The 21,041-nt window shown below is 56.2% G+C and overlaps 1 protein-coding gene across 5 annotated transcripts in view; it reads right to left on the bottom strand.

Moving 5' to 3' along the window:
• Nucleotides 1–21,041, bottom strand: part of MYO7A (myosin VIIA) — an 87,724-nt gene that overhangs the window by 33,542 nt on the left and 33,141 nt on the right. For 3 of the 5 annotated variants that reach the window (XM_040489445.1, XM_040489442.1, XM_040489444.1), the window contains 14 exons: nucleotides 18,845–19,029; nucleotides 18,225–18,346; nucleotides 18,002–18,144; nucleotides 17,623–17,736; nucleotides 16,606–16,759; nucleotides 16,079–16,155; nucleotides 15,360–15,479; nucleotides 14,485–14,627; nucleotides 13,875–14,085; nucleotides 13,240–13,375; nucleotides 9,822–9,928; nucleotides 4,041–4,178; nucleotides 2,147–2,305; nucleotides 1,618–1,710 (listed from right to left, as the gene is read on the bottom strand). In XM_040489445.1, the coding sequence (XP_040345379.1) occupies nucleotides 1,618–1,710; nucleotides 2,147–2,305; nucleotides 4,041–4,178; nucleotides 9,822–9,928; nucleotides 13,240–13,375; nucleotides 13,875–14,085; nucleotides 14,485–14,627; nucleotides 15,360–15,479; nucleotides 16,079–16,155; nucleotides 16,606–16,759; nucleotides 17,623–17,736; nucleotides 18,002–18,144; nucleotides 18,225–18,346; nucleotides 18,845–19,029 (1,902 nt within the window). Of the gene's footprint in view, nucleotides 1–1,617; nucleotides 1,711–2,146; nucleotides 2,306–4,040; nucleotides 4,179–9,821; nucleotides 9,929–13,239; nucleotides 13,376–13,874; nucleotides 14,086–14,484; nucleotides 14,628–15,359; nucleotides 15,480–16,078; nucleotides 16,156–16,605; nucleotides 16,760–17,622; nucleotides 17,737–18,001; nucleotides 18,145–18,224; nucleotides 18,347–18,844; nucleotides 19,030–20,408; nucleotides 20,427–21,041 lie in introns of all 5 variants that reach the window. The other 2 variants (XR_005794696.1, XM_040489443.1) reach the window with 1 other exon arrangement.

Raw genomic sequence — 21,041 nt, 5'->3', positions numbered from 1 at the left:
AGGGAGGAGCCCTCTTAAAACACAAATCTAATGGTGACCTTAAAATGACACCTCGGTTCCCAGGGTCAAGCCTGGTCTTCTGCCCGGTACTCAGGCCCTCCATAATGCAGGCCCTGCTGACTTCTCTAGGCCTCTCTTCTCCTCACACCCAGGCCCCCAACCCTCCCTCCAGTTAGACAAAACCTCGGACATTCAATACAGATGAATCGTTGTGTCACTCCATGTGTCACCACAGTGCTAAGTGCCGGGATGGGGCTGCAGTGAACAGGCAGACTGGGGCCCTGCCCTGGGGATGCTGAGCCTCATGGGGGAGCCACACCCATCAGATAATCCCAGACCACCTCACTGTGCACAGGGCCTAGCAGGCTGTCTGGAGGAACGAATGAGAAGTAGGTGTCTAGGCTCTCGAAATAGTGGCACATTTCTGAAGAGCCCAGGGAGGTGAGAATGGGACAAGGACGGTCCTCAGAGCTCTCTGGACACCATCGTGTTGCCCGCTTTCCCTCACTTTCCCACACAGGCTAGAAGCCCTGCTCTCCGCTCCAGGTCAGTGAACCACCTGGGCAGCTCACTTCTCCTCTCCCTGAAATGGGCGCAGCAGTCCTACCTCCTAGGGCTGCTGCGAGGACTACACAAGGTCATGGATAAAAATGGATAAACGGCCCCGCCTGGCACAAAGGACGAGCTTTCCGGATGGCAGTAGTGATTTGCACAGGCAGGGAACAGTCGGCAAGGTTTTCTGACGAGGGGATAAAGGCTCTGGGAGATGAAGGGACTGGCCCACAGCCCCTCAGCCAGGGCGGAAGTAGACCGTCAGACCCCAGATTCTCTCCTGCTGGGGCTGCCTCCTCCCTTCCGTCCTGTAGTTCTCCCGCAACTGCCCGGGCCCCACCCTCCCAGCAGAGGAAGCAGCCCTGCCCATCACCCAGGACAGCCAGAACTCTAGTACAGCGGAAATGGAAATGGGGAAGGCGGCCGGCTGGGAGCTCACACTGTCCCTGCTGCAGCTGTGGAGACACGGCCAATTCCCAGCAAGCTCTACCCCAAGGCCAAGACACCCGCGGCCCAGCTTCTGGCTCCCAGCCCTGCCCCCTCCCAACTGCCCCATCCCGAAGTCCAGCCCCACTGAGCTCCAGGCGATGCTTAGGGAGGGTGGGAACAGGCCCCGAAGAGAGGACAGAGGGGGTGGCATGTGGTCTGTCATGGCCCGGGGGGGAACCCTGCCTGGCAGGAAATCACAGGAGGGGGCCTAAAGATACACCCAAGAACCCCACCCCCTAAACACATCCCGTTTTACAGCTGGGAAAACGAGGCTCAGAAAGGGCCAGTGACTTGCCCAAAGTCCCAGGGCGGGCAGGCAGCCAGCCACAGGCTCCTGACTGAATCCAGGCCTCCCTGGTGAGCCACCTCTGACCTCACCCCCCAGATCACAGACGGTCTTAAAATCCATTTCCCCTCCCCCACAGAGGAGGCCGAACCCCACGTCCCCATCACAGACTGCAGAAGACCACCGAGGCCCACCTGACAGAACTCTACAGAGGCCCCCAGGACCCTGTCCCTGCCATGATGGGGAATTCACATATCCACGAGACAGCGAGAGACAGCGGCTATGCTCACCTTCAGGAAGATCTTGGTTTTGCCAATCTGCCAGTCGTCATGGGTGCCCAGCACAGCCTCGGCCATGCGTTGGCATGTCCCCCGAAGGTCGTCCTGGGGGGTGCACAGGGAATGGGCAGCCCCACCAGTGAGTGACAAGGCCACCCGAGTGTCCCTTCCAAGACCAGGAGGCAGGACTCTGCTCCAGGTTTGCACCAGACTTGCTGTGTGACCCTGGCCAGGTCCTGCCCTCTCTGACCCTCAGTTTTCTCCCTAGCTGGGCAGAATGACCACAAAACCCTCTCCCGTGTCTAACGTCCGGGGCGCACGTGGCAGCCCTGGTCTCGTCCACTACATCACGTGTGTGAAGTCCATGCCAGCTGAGCCCCCGGAAGCCCTCTACTGGCTGATCCCCCATCTTCCCCATCGTACCTGAGGCGGCCGGGCTGATGTCACGCCCAGCACTCTGTGCCAATGAGAAAACCAGTGCCCCTGCCCAGCCCAGAGCTGGGACCCTCCCTCCCGCCTCCTCTGCCCCCCAGCCCTGTACCTGCTTGTAGGCCGGCTTCACTCCGGGCAGCAGCACCCGGTACCGCTCTACAAACTCCACGAAGCTGTAGCGGATGGGGTAGCCGGCCCGGCGGATTCGGATGGTCTCCATCATCCCTGAGTACCGCAGCTGGCGCACACACAGGTGCCGGTCGAACAGCTGCCGGGCACGGAGCCAAGGGCGTCAGCACCGGAGGCTCCTGCTCGGAGCTCGGCCCCACTCGGCCTTTTCCCAGCCACACAACAGATGAGGAGCAGCGGTGGGCCGACCCTAGATCTGCAGTTTGAACTCACTTAACAGCACAAAATGAGACCCTCGCGTGGGACGAGTCTCATGCTCTGGGGGCACAGAGGAGAGACAGCTTAACTCCCCTTGGGATATCTCGAGGGGACTTCCCGGAGGAGGTGGTCTTTGCTCTAATCCTGTCAGGAGAAAAAGCACTGGAGGAGGTAGGGTGAACGCATGCAAAGGTGTGGAAGCCTAAAAGTGCAGGACATGCTAGGGAACATCATGGAAAGGGAGGAAACTAATCCATGCCAAGGTTATGGTTGTGCAGGTGCCGGGTGCCTTGCTCAGCCCCAGGGGGTACCCTTCATATTACAGCCATGGTAGGTTTGCAGCTATTCAGACAACTTTCTGGCTGCTGGCAGTAAGGCGCCCTAAGGAAGAGACAATCTTTTCTCATTGTCACAAAATCATGTTTGTGACGGCAGCAGGTTGTAGAGGGACTGAGAGAGCCTCGGAGGCCAGGCTAGGGAGGCAGCAGGGAGTGACCAGGTTAGAGTTGCATTTGAGACCCACTGGCTCTCACTGCAGTCGGGATGGGGACTGGAACAAGGAGGCAGGAGACCAATGAGAAGGTCCTGCTGCTAAGGTTCAGGTAACAGATGCTGAGGTCTGGGTCCAGAGAAGGTTCTGGAAGCAGCTGAAAACAGGAGAGTGGGACCCAACTGCCTTGGCAATGCCCTGGCCTCATTCCCCCCAGACCTCCTGCCCTAAAGTGGGAGCTCTCTGTGACCCTCCTGCCCCTTCAGACCCAGTCCTGGGACCTGTGGGGGATGGGCCAGCCCACCCTGGGAAATGTTTTCAGGCAGGAGGCAGGGCCAGCACATAGCTGGCTGGCTTCCGCCACCTGTTTCCTCTCCCTTTCCTCTCCCTCCAGGCACTTTCCCTGGCCCAGCCCTGGCCTCCCTCCTTCCGTCCCTCCCCAGACCCCTCAGGCCCCAGCTTCCCCCTAGGCCTCTAAGAGCTTTGTGGTAAACAACACCTCCCAGAGCTGTGGAAGGAGAGGGCCTGAGTGAGGGGTGGCCAGGCTCCCAGCTCTGCAGCGTCAAGTCCCTTAGCCTCCCTAAGCCCGCAGTCACAAGTCCCAGATGTGGAGCCATAACGGTCCCTCCTTCAGGTCCCTCTTTCACAAGCTATTGGGAAGGTTGAATGGGGCCATGGAGAGAATCCGGCCCACGCCGGGCACACAGAAGGAGCCCGATGTTATTCAGCAGAGTCAAAAATGAGAACCTTCCCGACCAGTCAGAGGAACCTGGGAAGGCTTCGAGGAGGAAGTGGTGGTTGCCAGGACCAAAGGAGAAGGGGCTTTCAAAGTCAGGGCCACAACAAGAACCGAGGCTGACTCCTAAGGGTCTCCATGCCTATTGCACGAAATCCCCCAGGAGATGAGCCCAGCTTAAAGGCGGTACAGGACTTGAACCTGTGTCAAGCCCACTGCAGAGTCCAGGCTCTTTCTGGGGGACGTGCTACCTCCAGTAAATTGGAACCTGTTCTGAAAATCCCTCAGGTGCCCTGCCATTCCCCAAAGAAGACAAAGTCTCAGCCCAGCCCCTCCAGCTGCCCCAGGATGGTCCCTGGCTGCCCCAACCCGGGGACCAGGGTCACTTACCATGGGCTTCTTGAACTCATTGGGCTTGATGCAGCGCACGAAGAAGGGCTGGCAGGCACCCAGCGTGCGCATCAGCAGCTCCAGCGACCGCTTGAATTGGCTGCTGAGTGTGGGCGAGCGCTTCCTGGTCTCGGCGCCCTGTGGGGGACGGACCACGGTGATGGGAGGGGCTGACCTGTGCCCCCTAGGCCCTCCAGGAAGGGAAGCAGGACGGGAGGTCAGCAGGCTTAGGGCCTGAGGGAGAGCCGCCCTGGCAAATGGTAGCCTGCTTTGGGGTTTTCTGTGACTGGCCTCCTCTGGCTGGTGCTGGATCTTAGACGTACCCCTTGGGACGCCCCTCTGGCGTCCTGAGCCTAAACGACGCCCCCCTGGGACCTGAGCCTAAAAGAACCCTGCCCTGGGAGTGGGGAGCCCTGGGTTCCCACAGGAGTTGCTGGGTGACTCTGGGCAAGGCCCAGCCCCTCTCAGACTCCACTCTGCCTTGCCGGGAATGAATGAGTAGCCTAACTTGGTCACCTCAAGACACCGAGGTCCTCCCTCGAAATGGGTCAGACAGGCCACCTCCTAGCTGTGTGATCTTGCGCAGGTCAATAAACAGCACTGAGCCTGTTTCCTACCCGGGAACAGCGCCATCTAACTAGCGGACGGGGCTGTGACAAAGGTGGGCACAGACCTTGTCTCGGTCAACAGCAGCCTGGGAACCCATGGGTGTGTCGGGCGCTGCCCTCTCCCCTATGGGATTAGCTGGTCAGCAGCAGGCCCAGATAAGCCTCCTAAGAGGGCACACGGCTGGCCTCCCCCCAGGCGGCCCTGGGGCCCAAAGGCTCTGAGCTCCAGCAGCTGCTATCCGGGTGAGCTACCAGCCCCTGCCCTGTCGGGGTCCCCCTCTCAAAATACTGTGAAATGAAGCGAGGGTGCTGGGGGGAGGGCCTGGTCAGCAAACAGGAAGTAGAACATCTCAGGCCAACACTGAGAAACCAGACCTAGAAATCAGACTCAATTCCAAAGTATTTTGATGTTACTATATTCCTGCCCTTTCATTTGCACGATAATTTATTCGTGAGCTTGATGATTAATGTAAGATCATATATATTCAATGAGACGTAATTTTATCCGATATCCTATAGTACCAACAACCAGGGTAAGACGTGTGAGGTGTGGGGAGGGAGGCAGAGGCGTGTGACACATACGAAACTCAGACCATATGCCCCAGATGGAAATGGAGCTTGCCGAGAAACCACAAACACTGGCTTTTCTGAAATTTGCCATGGTTCCGTTTCATTTCATTTGGAACACATTCTAGGAGTTTTCCAAGGGACGCCGGGGAGTCTGTGCTGAGGTAGGGTGAATGTCAGGTCTGTGACACCCATGACCGTCCCGGGACCTGATCCAGCTGCAGCACCGGATGACCCAGGACTCAGAGGGGGAGACGTCTGGGGTGGGCTTTCCCCAGCCCGCATTAGAGCCCCTGCCCTGAGCGCACACACAGCACACGCACAGACCCACGCCCACGGCACACCCTCTCTTTGGTTTCTGTCACCACTCTGGAACTATTTCTTTCTGTCTTCCCCGTTGGGCTGTGGGCCTGGTGAGCACAGTTAGGTCTGCCTTGTTTTCTGCGGGGGCCGGGGGCCTGCCACAAGCAACAATCAGCAACGCTTCGCTGAACTGGCTCCTGGTGTCCGTGGGCTCCCAGAAATGTCCGCTTTCCAACTGCTCAGGCCAGAAATCTAGGCGCGGTCCCCAACTCCTCTTCTCTCATATCCACTGCGCCAAAAATCTTACTGTCTCTACCTCCAAAAGAGATCCAGAATCTGACTCCTTCTTTCCACTTCCTCTGTCGTCAGCGGTCCGGCCACCAGCATGCTTCTCTCAGGTCACCACAACGAGCTCCAAACCGGTCTCCCTGCCTCTGTCCCCCACACTCCACACCTCCCTCCAACTCCAGTATCAACACAGCAGCCGGCTGAAGCTGTTAAAACACAAATCCACTCCTATCTGCCCAACACAAAGTCCTGCAATGGCTCCCGAGCCCCTCACGGAGGGCTGACGGTGTCCTTCAGGATCTGGTCCCAGTTACCTCTGGTCTCTCTACCACCCCGCCCCCTCCCTTCTAGCCTCCTTGCTCTCCCATGATGCACCAGGCAGGCTCGGGGCTTTGCACCTGCCGTTCCTTCTCCCTGCAGTGCTTCTCCTCCAGATGCACACGGCTGGCTCCTCCACCTCCTCACCAGCTTCCCAGGAGGCCTTTCCTGAGCCCCTTATTCAAAATTGCAAAGCCCTACCACTGGCATGTTTCCTTCCTCCATTTGTCTCCATTTTACATATCCCCACCTGACAACCACGTATTACGCTTATTCATCTGCTAATTAGCTATTTGCCCCTTCTGCCAGAATGTAAGTTCTAGGAGGACAGAGGTTTTATTTCTGTTTTATCCGCTAGTCTGCCCCCAGGACGCAGGACGTTGTCTGGCATAGAACAGGCACCCCGTTCATGTTTGTGTCTGAATGAAGGCGCGTAAACGGGAGCCGAGTGTAGTCTACTCCCACTTCCTGGCTGCCGGGGTTTCTGATTCAGTTCTATCACACTGAGGGGAACAGCGGTCCCTTAGGATATTCATGGTTTCTGAGCTAATCCGCAGACCTTTGGAAATGGGGTCAAGGTGGGAGGGGAGAGTCCACAGCTCAGTGTTAAATGACTCCACAGAGGGGATCCGAGGGGCAGACGCCGGAGCACGACGTGAGCAGGACTGGGGAGACGCAGGCGGGAGAAGCCACCTGCGTAAAGAGTGAATAAGCGTCCTGTGGACTCAGGGCCCGGGGACGTGTGACTGGGGTTAGACATTAATCAGGGTGCACGATGCCCTAGAAGAATCGTGGTCCTCAAGGCTCAGCTGGTCCCTCCAGCAGCAAAGGCGGGGGTGGGGCTGCCCAGGGCCACTTGGGGAGGCAGACACAGGAGTCAAAGGATGGAAATTGGGGGGTTGGAGACAGGCACAGGACGCATGTTCGGATCACCGGAAGGAGGTGGCGTGGGCTTCTACCCTGAGAAAAGCATAGTCATCGATAAACTGTGACTGGCTACTTCACACCCCACCAGACTGATTTCCGGGTCCCTTTTGCAGATCTATCATGTCTCCAGCAATGACAAAACGTATTTTCTTTCTGAGGGGCGATGCTCACAGAGACAGCATTGTGCAGTGACAAAGAGCAAAGGGCTTGAAAAGCTCCCCGTTAAAAATTTTAAAAATAACAAAAATAATAAAGAAATTAAAAAAAAAAAGCTTCCCGTTAGCTCTTGTGTGCGACTTTGGACAAGTTCCCACACCTCCCCAAGACAGACCTGGGTCATATTCCTGGGTGTCACAAACTGTGTGACCTTGAGCAAACACCTTGGCCTCTCTGGGCCCCAGCTTCTCTACCTGCAACAGGGGGACCATAGCAACTGCTGCCAGGGCTGCTGTGGGGAGTGAATGAGGTGGGACGTGTAAGTGGGTAGCTCCCAGCCTGGCCCAGAAAAGACTATACAATCAAGATCAAATTTGTCACTGCTGTGTTCTAACTCTGTGCTCCAAAACTCCCTCAAGAGTGTGCCATTTCCAGAGGCCCCAGGGTCTTTCTCTTGGGCCTCCCCACAGTTCCTCAACAAGTGGGTTCTAGTGCCCAGGTCCAGGGGAAGAAGTCCCAGAACAGGAAAGTTTGTGGAGAGGCTCCCAGATAGATGCTTCCAGGTGCTTTGGAAAGAGAGGAGCGGAGGTAGGAGACGAAGTTCAGTGGTCTTGCAGGACTGCCTACGACCAGGAGGAAAGGCTGGGCCTGGGAGGGGTAGGCTGGGGACCAGCGGAGAGGAGAGAGTGGGAAGAGCCCAGTGCCACAGCTATCCCATCAATTCTGCCACCCTGTGACATGTAGGCCTCGGGGTGGGGATGGCCAAGTGCAGAAAAGCTTCCGGTGCCTAGGGTCCCCACTCTGGCGGGGGCCCCACACTCGCCCTGTCAGCAGCTGGGCCACAGTGTTGGCAGGGAGGGGAGGGTCCCGGGGCCAACCCACGGGCAGAGGACAGAGGCCACTGTCCAGTCACACCCCCTGCTCCTGATATGCCAGACGCCCTTCTCCGCTGCTGTGGCTCTTGGGAACTGTTTTGGAACTCTACGAGGCACTCGGCAATAGGGGGCTGCCACACATGCAGGAAGGAAGAGAGACTCAGCATTAAGACCAAGTGTGGGAGGACATCGGTACTAGGCAGAGAGGAAATTGAGTGTTGAGAAGAGGGGAAAGAGAGGCAAGGGGACTGCAAAGCCATGCTGTTGCTAACGGGTACCCCGCACCCCTGGGACCTCTAAAGCACCTTAGGAGCCACAATCCGAAGCCGGTGGTCAGGACACCCCAGGGATGCTGTTCCAGGGCCTGAGGAGGTCCGGGGTGATGACGTTAGTCCCAGCTCCACAGGATACTGTGACTTGGGGTGAGTCACCCCTCATCTCTGAGCTTCAGTCCCCCATCTGCATAATGCAGAAAATACCACCTGCGCCTCCTGTCCTGCAGGGCTACTGAGGGATCTGACCAAGTCGTGAGCACAGAAGCACTTGGCAGGGCCCGGGGGAAGAAGCAGACCTGGATACCCCGAAGAAACTCAGGGGGGGCAGAAGATGTGGGAGACCTGGATTCGAGTCCTGGCTCTGCCCCTGGTTCACGGGGCATGCTGGGCAAGCCCTGTCTCTTTTTCTAGGAGTCAGTTTCCTCCTTTAAGAAACTGAGATGGCCACAGTTCACACAAGTCAAACAACAAAAAAGCAAAACCACTCCACAAACCACTCCACAAAAAATAAAAACACACTCAAAAAAAAAAAAGAAAGAAAATAAGAAAAAGCCGGCCCTTTCCCCAAAACCTCAGTGCCACGGGGGCCAAGGACACAGCCCGGCCCCAGGGGCTGCTGAGGCCTTGCCCGCCATCCACTGGCCCCAGACAGGGGTCTTTTACCTTCACAGAAGCTGCTGACTGGCGAAGAGTGCCCGATGAATAACCACAGAGAAACTATAACAGGAACCACAGTGCAGGGCGAGAGGGGGCAGGGAGCAAGGAGAACGTGGTGGGTCAGCAAACAGAGCAACATCCACCAAGGAGAAAGGAGGCCCCTTGAGGCAGAGGTCTGGGCCCCTGGGACCGGGGCAGGGCAGGCGCCTGGACAGGCACTGAGGGGGGCAGCGGCTCTGCCCTCCCCGTGAGTCCCTCTGTGTGCCCTTCAGGAAGTCATGGGACAGGAAGAAAATGTGAAATAAAAAGGCATACCATCCTGCAGGAAACAGCACTCTAGGGACAAAGGAAATGCCGAGGGTGGGAAATTCTGCACCCCTGCGTGGGGCTCAGGGCTGGGGCACACAGACCCTTTGTGTTTGTTTCTCTGAATACCCGCATCCATCCTTGTCCTTGAGGCTAGATGTGCTCCCTCCTCCCAGGCTCCCTGTGAGCTGCTGGGCATCCAGTTTGGGGCACCTGCCCAGTAAATGTGTCCTGATCAGGCTCTGCTCTGTGACCTCTCATGTCATCCTTCTCTGGGCCTTGTGCCCTCCCCTGAGTTGGTATAGCAGGAGGACCAGATAGGAGGATAGTGGAGGCCCTGGGTTTCTCCTGGAACCACAGCAAAGCCCTGTCCCCTCTCTGTGGCCAAAGGTGCACAGGGGAAAAACCTGCACAAGGGTGGGCCGAGGTACAGGCCTAGCTTCCCGGGGAAGGGGTAGAGGGGGGCCTTCCTGCCCAACAGAGGCCCCGCCCCCATGTTACCATGGCGACATCGGCCTGGAAGATCTGCTTGATGAACTTGTTTCTGGAGGAGTGGACCAGCTGGATGATGTCTCCATGCAGGGTGTCCCGGTTCTTCTCCAGGAAGCCTGGGCAGGGGCAAGAAGCAGTCACACCTCGAGCACTGCAGCAGCCTCTTCCTGACAAGCCTCAGCGCCTCCCCAAATCCTCGCCGTCTGAGCCAGGAAGACCCTCAAACTTCACTGAGTTCAACCACGTCCATTTTCTGGTGGGCCACACCAGAGCCTGGAGAGGGCAGTGGCCTGCCCGACATCACAGAGAAAGCGAGGGGCAGAGCCAGACCTCCCTCTCCCTCACCACACAGCCCCCTCTTCCAGATGTGCTCAAAGAGAAGGGCAGGAGACCTCGGCCCCCAGGTCGGGCAGGGATGCCTTCCCCAGTGAACCACCCAGTGCCCACAACGCCAGCCTTAGTCTTTTGAAGGAAAGTATCAAAAGCCCTTGTTAATTACAGCGTGTCACCTGGAAGAGAACACGTGCTGATCTAGTTCCAGCTAATAGTACAGGAATTTAAAATACCTTGAATTTGCCCAGTGCACTCTGTTTTACCAAGGGTCCTCACAGCACTGATGCTCACAACCCCCTCTGTATTTGTGGGGTGGGCAGGGATTGTCTTCCCCATCCCACAAGGGTGGAAACCAATGCTCAGAGGAGCTGAGCTAGTTATCTAACACCACAGAGCAAGCCATGAGCAGAGTTAAGACTTGAATGTGGGACTCCTGGCACCAGCCCGGGGAGGCTCCTCTCCACCATACAGATCCCCAAGAGGGCTGTTGGTCCCAGGGACTGAGTTAAAGAACTGGTTAATGGCGGGGGTTGGGAGAAGGGGCTTGATAGGGCGGGGTGGAAGATGGAGTGCCCAAGGGCTGGGGATGCCTGCCTGGCGAGGAAGAACACTGCAGAGAAGCAGGACCCTTACCCTGTGGGACTCAGGCCGCCCTGGCTTGCAGACAGCACAGAGACCCAGTGCAGGGAGGCCCGCCTAGTGTCTGGGGAGGGGGGTGTCCCAGGAGGCACTCAGCAGAGGAAGGGTGGGTTTTGGAGTTGGGATGGAATTGCGGGTTCTAATGGAACGTCTCAGACTCACTCTGGGGCCCTAGGATGGTCCCCTTCCGGACCTCAGCCTCCTCATTTGTCAGAAGGGAATGACGATACCCATAAGCTCTTGCTTTGCTTCAGATCACCTAATACCACCTGCTTCATAAATGAAATGCCGAATTAAAACAGTACTTTGCGAACCAGGAAATGCTGGCAGAATTGTTTAAAGCAGCTCAAAACTGGTTAGTGACTTTAGGCAAGTCATTTCCCTCTCTGTGCCTCAGTTTTTAAATCCATGAAGTAGATCATTTTAATTTTAGATTTAATGTAATTTAATGTATATTTTTATATTTAATTTAATTTAATTAATTTTATATTTAATTTTATATTTTAGTTTATAATTTATATTTATAAATATAATTATAAATATAATGGGTATTTAGTTTAATTAGTTTATAATTTAATTATAGTTATAATTTTATAACTTTGTGCAGAGTCCACTCAATATTCTCATCTGTATTCTCAGCAAAAGCATGAAGTCTGACACATAATAGATCTCAGTGAATATAGGTTGAACTGAACTGAAAAATACAATCCTCAGGGTGCCTGGGTGGCTCAGTCGGTTAAGCATCTGACTCCAGCTCAGGTCACGATCTCATGCTTCATGAGTTCGAACCCCGCATCCGGCTCTGTGCTGACAGCTCAGAGCCTGGAACCTACTTCGGATTCTGTGTCTCCCTCTCTCTCTCTTCCCCTCCCCAGCTTGCTCTCAGTTTGTTTGTCTGTCTCTATCTCTCAAAAATAAACATTAAAACACACACACACACACACACACACACACACACACACACACACAATCCTCTACTACTCCTAACAACAGACACATTTGTTTTCCCAAATGTCCTCAGACATAGCGTTGACTTCCTTTTTAACAGCAGGGTTGGATCTCACAGTCCAATAGTTGAAGGAGGGCTGGGAGCCTTCAGATTCCATCCCTTCAGGCTGGCTCACTGATATACTTATCAGTATATATGAGGGGTGCCTGGGGGCTCAGTCGGTTGAGCGTCTGACTCTTGATTTCAGCTCAGGTCATGATCCCAGGATCATGCTATTGAGCCCCACATCAGGCTCTGTGCTGAGTGTAGAGCCTGCTTGGATTCTCTCCCTCTCCCTCTGCCCCTCCCCGACTCTCTCATGCTCACTCTCTAAGATAAAAAAGTTAAAATTTTTTTTTTTAAATAAACAAACAAGGAAGTATGAAACCAATAGCTCTTTGCTTGTTTGTTTCGATTTTCACTGGCCTGAGACTGCACATGGGACCCTTTGAGACACACACCACAGCCGATGTCCATCCAAGGACACGGTCCTCTAGACCAGGACGGTAGGGGTGGAGCTGCAAGGGCAATCTGCGATTCCAAGTGGGGTGAAGCTGACGTGTTCTCTCTTCTTCACCTCTAGCTTTAAAATGAACCCAACTGCATGTCCCAGCAGCAAGGAGGAGGTATCCCCTTCAAAGCTTACACTTAGTCGTGTTGCTGAGAGTTTGGGTGAATAACAGGGCTGGTTCCAGGCCCAGATTTGCACCTCATGGGCCATGTCAGGAAAGACCGTTAACTTTCCCTTCTGAGCCTCAGCTTTCCCATCTGTACAAAGGAGCACTAAGCCCACCCGAAAGAATTGAAAGCAGGGACTCAGATGCTTGTACACCCATGTTGGTGGCAGCACTACTCACGATAGCCAAAAGGTGGCAACAACCCAAATGTGCATCAAGAGATGGATGAATACACACACACACACACACACACACACACACACACACACACAGAAATATTATTCAGCCATTAAAAAGGAAGGAAATTCTGACACATGATACAACATAGATGAAACTTAAGGACATGCTGAGAGAAATAAGCCAGACACAAAAGGGTAAATACTGTACGATTTCACTTATAGGAGGTCAGAGTCAGACACATAGATATGATATAGATATGATATAGAAACAGAATAGAAGTAACCGGGGCTGGGGAGAATGGGGAGTTATTGCTTAATCAGCACTTATTTGGGGTGATGAACAGGCTCTGGAAATGGGTATGGGTGATGGCTGCACGATATCGTGAATGTACTTAATGCCACTGAATTTTAGCCTTAAAAATTGTTAACATGGTACATTTCCTATACTTCACCACAATTGATTAAAATCTCTGTAAGAAAGGAAGAGCACTGGGCCCAGTGTTTCCTAAGGCCCCTTCCCTCTCTGCATTCCCACCCCCGTTCTGGGCAGAAGGGGAGGGTCAGAGAGGGCACAGGAGAGGAGACCCCAGCCCCAGACAGCCCGCTTGTACCTTGGCTCTCATAGTAGACGACGCCTGCAAAGTGGTTGATTCCAAACTGAGTCTCATGGTTGTTCTTGGGGGGGATGTAGTTCGAGTTCAGCTTGTGCTGGGAGTTCAACTTATGCAACATGGTGGTGTCCGTGCCCTGTGGGAACCGAGCACCGTGGTCAGCCCCCTCCCCCCCACCCCTCCCTCTCCCAGGTCCTTCTGCCTTTGCCGCCCCAGGCCTTTGCACCCCCTCTTCTGTCTTTCTCAGGAGCTCCCTCCCTTCATTGGTACCCCACACAGGAACTCTCTGGGCCTCCATTTCCCTATCTGTTAAGTGGGTGGATTGGAACTACAGTCCAGTGTAGAAGATCTATTTCCCACAATGAAAGTCATGGGAGCAGTACCCGCCCCTGCCCCGAGACACATTCCATGTGTGGGGCACCTATTCTGTACCAGCTATTAGCTTAAATCATCATTGTTTGGTCCAGGACCCTGTGGACCGTAGGTGATCCCCAGATGTCAGACAAATGCACCTGAATCGGCCTCAGAGGCACCCTGAGAGGAATGTGTCATCAGTCCCATTTCGCAGAGGAGGAAATTGGAGGCTCAGAGTGTGAGGGGATGTTTTGCACGGGCTCCAACAAGGGCAGGCCCACCTTGGGGAACTTGCTCTCCTCATCGATGAGGGAGATGATGTTCATGGGCTTGTTGGCGATCATGTCCAGAGCGTCCTGGTTGTCGGTGAACTCGATGTGCAGCCAGTCGATGCTCTCCAGGTCGTACTCCTCCTGCTCCAGCTTGAACACGTGCCGCACAAAGAACTGCTGCAGGTGCTCGTTGGCGAAGTTGATGCAGAGCTGCTCGAAGCTGCAGGGTGCACAGGGCACGGGTGAGGTGCTGGCCTGGCCTGGGCCCCGTGTACAGCACACCCTTGGCCACGCGGTGCTCCCATCACGGGCTCTCCAGCCTCTGAGGTGGGCGCCGTTGTCAAGACCCGCCCCCCCCCATCCCAGAGGTGGAGAAGGGGACACTGAGTCAGAAGAGAGGGCTACCAGGTGGGCACCAAATCCCTGGAAGAGCACCTGGGAGAGGAAGAGCCAGGGCACTGGGTAGGGGCGGGCAGAGAGGGGAGTGAAGAGGGATCCAAAGCCATCAGGGGAGGTGGGAAGTCGGCTGATGAGATTCAGGTTTAAAGGCAGAGATGTGACACCTGTTATGTCCATGTTGTGAAAGAAAATTCCCACAGAGCAGAGCCCCTTGTGGTACCTGTTCACAGCAAAGTTCTCGAACCCAAAGATGTCCAGGAGGCCGATGGACCGGCGAGAGCTCTTCACTTCCTGGGAGGGGGGCTTGTAAATTGCTGCATTGATCTTGTCCACTATCCACACAAAGAGCCGCCCGTAGATGCCCTGTGAGGGGGCTGTGTCAGTCGCTGCGCCCAGCATGCCCTCCCAAGAAGACCCCGGGCCGTCATGGCCTCACTCAGCCCCTTCTGTGCTATTTGAAACCCCCTAGCCTTTCCTCAAGCTTTTCCCTTTCCTGCTAGAACAATTCCTTCTCCTTGTCAAAGCTCTGTCAAGCCTTCCTAACCTCGAAGTTTAGGAAGAAGCCCTCATTTGGGCTCCCATATCTCCATCCATCTCTGTCTCCCTAACAGCACCAAACCTGGTGTGAGGCGGGGGGGTGGCAATCTGGACTGTGGAAATGGAAAGGACTGGGGGCCCTCTCCACCTGACCTGGTCCATCTTCAGTGTCTTCCTTAGAGAGACCAGAGAGGGTATTCTCTGGGCTGGGAATAGCACAGCAGACCAAGTACCCAAAGAATATGACCCAGTATGAGGCCCCATGGGGCTGGAGAGCAGAGCAGAGCAGGCCAGGGGTGGAGGACCTGAGGAGACCAGGGCTGGCAGGGCTCCTGAGGAGCATAACAGCCCCTTGTAGGATGAACAGAGCTCAGGAGAAGGCAGACTCTTGCTTAGGCCCCCCCAGAGAGCCAGTGGGCAGGACGCAAACCCAAGGGCAGGTAGGGGTCCAGGCCCAGATGTCCTTCTAGCTCCTTGGACTAATCCCCTCCTGCCCATATCAACAACCTAACACCCCAAGGGGTGGAGTGAGCCAGTGCCACTCCACAAACGGCCCACCTTGACGAAGGCATCTCGTACATCCAGTGCCTGCTCCCTGCTGAGCGGGGTGGACACCGTCTCCCCGCGGGTGATGAGGGTGCGGCTGGTCAGACAGTTCATCAGGTCTGGGGGGTTCACCTGGCAGGGCAGCATCCAGGCGCTCAGCCAGCCACCCGCAGCCCATCCCTCCCTCCCCCCACACCAGAGAACGCCCCTTCCCCTGTCCAACCAGGCCTTGCTCAAACCATTTCCTCCACCGAGAACGCCTTCCCCACAGCCAGATACCCCCCAAATGTCAAACCCCACCCAAACACTACCCAGAAGGACTGCTCTCTCCTTGACAGCCTTAGCATGTTACCTGGCCCTCTTAGGACTGGGACAGACCCTGGCTTTATTCATCCCAGTTTTCAAACCCAGGGCGGAGCCTAGTAACCCTTGGCTAAAACACCAACGGGCCGGCTCACCCCAGATCCCCTGCGCCCTACCTCATCCCCAGGAGCAGTGGGGCTAGGGCGGCAAGGCTCCTGGGTGCTGGGCTCCACTCCCCCTCTGAGACCCGTGCCCAGCACAGATCCTACCTACCCACAGTTGGTTCTCCACACTGAACTTCCAGAATTCTCCAAAGCAGACAGCCCCGGCTTCCAGGTTCCCACATCCCCAGCCCCCTGAACCTGAGTCAAAACTGTCCCTCTGAGAGAAACAGAAGCAGCCCTGGGGACAGAAGGCTGGACACTGACCTCAAGCAGGGACGCAGCTGTAGCCAGGGATGGGGAGAAGAGGACCTCACAGGCATCCAGGTTTTCAAACGTGCGGGCTGTCGGCAGCAAGGGGGCGCAGGGTCAGGAGAGGGAGGGCAGGCATGGGGGGAAAGGGCAGGCTAGGAGGGCCAGGCTGTCAGGGGTCCTGCTTTGTCCACAGAGCCCATCAGCACTGCGATCAAGTGCTTCTCTGGGTCAATGTATGTTCTCCTCATGAGCTATAGGCACCCTGAGGGCAGGAACTGTGTATGCCCAGCACCTGGCACCATGCCTGGCATCCAAGTGGAGACACTGACAGTCATGCCCCTCTCCCCTCGTACTCCTCCACCCTAGATGCCCAGAGTGCTCAGTGGCAGCCCTGGCTCCTATGAAGCAGGGTTTGTACCTGCTGGGACAGAAACTGAGCCACAATCCCCCACAGGTGGTGGCTAGGTGCTGAGCTGCCTTTGGACTCCGTGCAGGGGTGGGGTGGAGTGGGGTGGGGGCACACCATCCGGGCTCCTCACCCTCATACTGCAGGTTGCCCAGGTGCAGGATGGAAGCCAGGAGCTTCGAGATCTCCCAGTTCTCAGTGTCTGTGAACATGAGCACCTTCATTGCTGAGCGGATGTTGGCGTACTCCTGGCTGTCCTCCCGGCCCTCGCAGGTTATGCAGTTACCCTGGTGGGAGGGGTGGGAGAGTGGGGTGCAGGAGGGCATCAGCAAGGCCGTAGGGACTCCCAGAGAGGCAGTACCTGGGATGCAGGGCCCCCTCTGCCAGGCCGAGCCAATCTGGGATGCTGGGCACTGACAGGACTCTGCCTCATGACGTGTGCCCACGAGACACGTGTGTGCACACGTAGCTTCTTATCCGGCTCCAGGAAGTGCCTGGGAAGGCCTGTCACACCTATAGCACACACACTCCTTTGTTGTCCCCACGTTCCTCATTTGCATCCATGCGGCCTGGCCCAGCCCAGCCATGGGTTCTCCCCAGGGCTAAGGAAGCTGGTACCCCCCCCCCCCCCGAGCCTGTTGTGTACATACACACACCCTCCAACCAATGCTGGGTGGCAGCCATGGTCCTGGGGCCCACTTCTCGCTGGTGGCCAGCCAGCGGCAAGAGGCTGGCACCAGGCTCTGTGACCAGCGAGGCTGAAGCTGCAACAGCCTGTGCCCTATAGTCTTGGGGGTCCTGGCAGAGATCTCGGTCTTCACATCCTCGAAGGCTGAACGAGTAGCACGTGTGTGCAGGCAGGTCTGTGCACGTGTACACGTGGGCATGTGTGTCTATGCAAATTTAGGAACGTGTAGATCTGTGATGACGATTCATCTAGATGCATGTGCAGCTGGGAAAACGCCCAAAGTCGGGACAGGCCTTATGGCACATACAAGCCCAGAGTTGCCTGGGGCAGTCAGGGGACAAGGGGAAAGCCCACATGGAGGATCCCGCCCGCCAGGCCTGGAGCTGGGGAGGGGCCGAGTGGACTGCCCCCGACCTCGCTGGGACAGGTGTCTCCCTCCCTGGTGCCCTGCCCAAGCCTCACCATAGCCAAGTAGTTATAGTCTGTGGCCTGGCCCAGGCCCAGCTTCTTCTTCTGATCCGCACTCATGCCCTCCAGCATGCAGTAGAACACGTGGTAATTTCTTTCATCGGGAGCCTGAAAATGGGGTACAAAGTGTTGGGGGGCAGGGGCAGGAAGAGGCATCAGAAACCAGACAGTCAAGACGGAGACGTGGTTTACTGTTTTAACAAATGACTTCCACAAAAAAGCCCCTACAGGTAGGTTTCATGGCAGGAATTCAAGCCCTGAGACAAGCCGGCAGCAGCATAGGGACGATCCAGACTACACGTACCCCCCCACCCCCCCGCCCCTGAGGCCGGGGGTCCTGTGCAGGTCAGCTCTGCCCCGGGCTCGGGCCCACCTGACGACAGACACGTGACTTTTCCAGCAGGTACTGCTCGATCTTGGCACCCTCGATGGCACCTCGCTTGTTGAAGTGGATATCGATGTACTTCCCAAAGCGGCTTGAGTTGTCGTTGCGGATGGTCTTGGCGTTCCCAAATGCTTCGGGGTGGGGAGAGGGTCATGGGCAAGGTCAGCACCCACCCAGCCACCCAGCCCCACTCTGAGAGCCCTGGCCCTACCTTCCAGGATGGGGGTGGCTTCCAGCACCTGCTGCTCGATCCACGAGTGCTGCCCACTGATGGCCGCCAGGAACTGCAGGATCAGCTTTGTGCTCTCTGTCTTCCCTGCCCCAGACTCCCCACTGCAGGGGAGACCCAGAGAGGGGTAGGACCCGTCACAGCCTGCACTGGCCCTCTCCCTACGGGGCTTTGGCCCAAGCCGCTTCCCCCACCCGCGCCTCCCCCTACCCAATCTGTAAAATAGGCTGACAATATGGACCTTGCAGGGATGGGGAAAGGCTACAGCAGCTCAGTGCTCTGCCACAGCCAAAGGTACTTTCCTTCCCCTTTATTTAGACACAGACACCCCTCCATCTATACTTGCCATAGAGCATGGCATATGTTGATGCTAGACCAACGCTCTGTCCTATTACCCTTTGCCCAGGAGAGAATAGGAACCTAAAATTTCACCTGACTACAACTTAACAGAACCCAGTAATGAACAAGGTAGGTCTCAAATGCTAACAAGAACTTTGGCAGCATCAATAGAGATAGAAGGCCTGAGAAAGGGGAGGTGATTCTCCATGAGGCACTAGCAGGAGCACAAAGTTGGAGCTCCAGTCTGGTGCCGGGCTACCCACCTGATGATACAGCACTGGTCACGGCTGTTGCGTTTCATGTTGAAGTAGCAATTATCGGCAATGGCAAAGATGTGGGGGGGCATCTCCCCAATCTTCTTGTTGGTGTACTGGCGGATGTGCTCTGGTGAGTAGATGGAGAGCAGCTGGTAGGGGTTCACAGCCACTAGAATGGAGCCTGTGTACGTCTGCGGGCAAAAAGGGACGAAGAACTCACCACTTCCCGTGAGGGAGGCTCTGACTCTAGAAAGTTCTCAGGCTCTGCCCTGCTCCATTCCTCTGGAAGGGACAGCCCTGACTTTGGAGTCACAGGACCTGAGGTCAGAATCCAGCGTCTCTAGGAGCTGAGAGTGGGGCTGTCAAACTAACATTGGGTCTAGGTTGGAGTAGGTGCTCAGTGAGATCTGATGAAGGGAGGAACAAGTGGGGAGAAAGGGAGCGTCTCTAAGTCCCCATTTTCCGTATCATTATCTGTAAAATGGGCATAATGTAACTGTTTATAAGGATTAGGAGGTAGTGTACTTTAGAAGTCATAGCACACTGCAGGTATTACTCAAATTACTCAAAAGTATGGTCCCCACTTTTGCCTCCAAGCCCTGTATCCCAAAGGTTTGGAGTAATATTCATAAACCAGACCAGTCTGGAGCAGAGGCTAGGTTGGTCCAGGGGGAGTGGAACCAAATCATAACAGGCTGAAGGGGCTGGGGGATGTGGTTTGGGGGCTGGGTAGGCCCCAGTCTCCATAGCACTGCCCGAGGGCGGAGGGACCCCTGTGTTCTGGGGGACAGGACACCTCCAGCCATCCTGGCCAGCACAGGTGCAGGGACCCGGTGCACCTCAAACTACTAGGGGCCTTTCTCTCCTTGGGCTCCTCTGTCGGTGCACTAACTGGCCACCTGTGTACAAGATTTCCTGCTGTGAGGCCGGGGCCCTGCCACGCAGGGGACAACATGGCCCGGACCTCTAGCCACCAGGCAGAATAAGGTGCCCAGGGATCACTGCTCCCTCCACTTGCCCCTCCCCACCCCAGCTTGAAAAGGTCAGGCTCAGCCTATAATGGGTGATGGATATATTGACATCCGGGCCTGGAGAGACTGAAGAAAGGTGTGACCGCCAACGGGAAGTGACGGTCGGGCCCCTGTCGCCTCCCACCTAGGGCTTAGTGCATCACCCCAGAAGCCTCAGCCCAAGGTAGCCATGCAGGGAAAGTGCTGCTGCCAGCACCCCATTTCAGGGGAAATGCCCCAACCAGGGCCAGGATGGCTGTGCGAAGCAGCCCTGGGCCGCGCAGCCCAGACCTGGGTTCCAGTTCTGGCACTACCTGCCCTGGGCCAGGAGAACTGGCCATTTAGTGCCCTTCTCTGGGCCCTGGAGGATGCTCCCCTGCCATCCAGGCTCTCCCTCCAAGCAGCCCCATGCCAGAAGCAGCAGAGCCTGACCGTGCTGACCACCCCACTGCAGGCAAGAGCCCAAGCAGGCAGAGGTAGGGTGGAGTGGGGACGCAGGCTGAGGGACCGGCCAGCCAAGCACGTACGGACAGCCAGAGCCAGCTCTGTGCCACACTCACCCGCCCTCCGCAGTTGGTCTGAGGTTGGAAAGTGGGCAACAGGAGACAAGGGAGCTGGTCAGTGGGGAATGGGGACATAAGGGCATTCTCCACGAAGAACACCCCACACGGCCCAGGGCTGGGCTAACTTCTCAGATCAGAGCCCACGAACCTCCAGCTCCAGGGCACTCAGACCCATCATCTACAGCCCAGCCCTGCCTGGCTATGGGAGCCCGGTGACCGTCTGTCCCCAGGCGGGGGAATCAGCCGCAAAGAACAGATCTTTGGCAGATCGCTTTGCTTCTCTACACCTCAGTCTGCTCATCTGTAAAGGGGGGATGGTTAACACCTACCTCCCAGGGCTATGGAATGACTGAAGGGCTTACATAACCTTTGACATGTGCCTGCTTATGGAGTAGCCGTCCTTAAGTGCCTCCTTCCTTTCTTCTTGGTGGTTCCTTAATAACATGGCACCGAGGGGCGCCTGGGTGGCTCAGTTGGTTAAGCGTCCATCTTCGACTCAGATCACGATCTCACAGTTCGTGAGTTCAAGCCCCACGTCAGGCTCTGTGCTGACAGCTTGGAGCCTGCTCCAGATTCTGTGTCTCCCTCTCTCTCTGCCCCTGCCTGCTCATGCGTTCTCTCTCGCTCTCT

The sequence above is a fragment of the Herpailurus yagouaroundi genome, unplaced genomic scaffold (assembly GCF_014898765.1).
Source record: "Herpailurus yagouaroundi ecotype Mexico unplaced genomic scaffold, PumYag 180, whole genome shotgun sequence".
NCBI lineage: Eukaryota > Metazoa > Chordata > Mammalia > Carnivora > Felidae > Herpailurus > Herpailurus yagouaroundi.
This window is presented reverse-complemented; position numbering and strand designations above follow the sequence as displayed.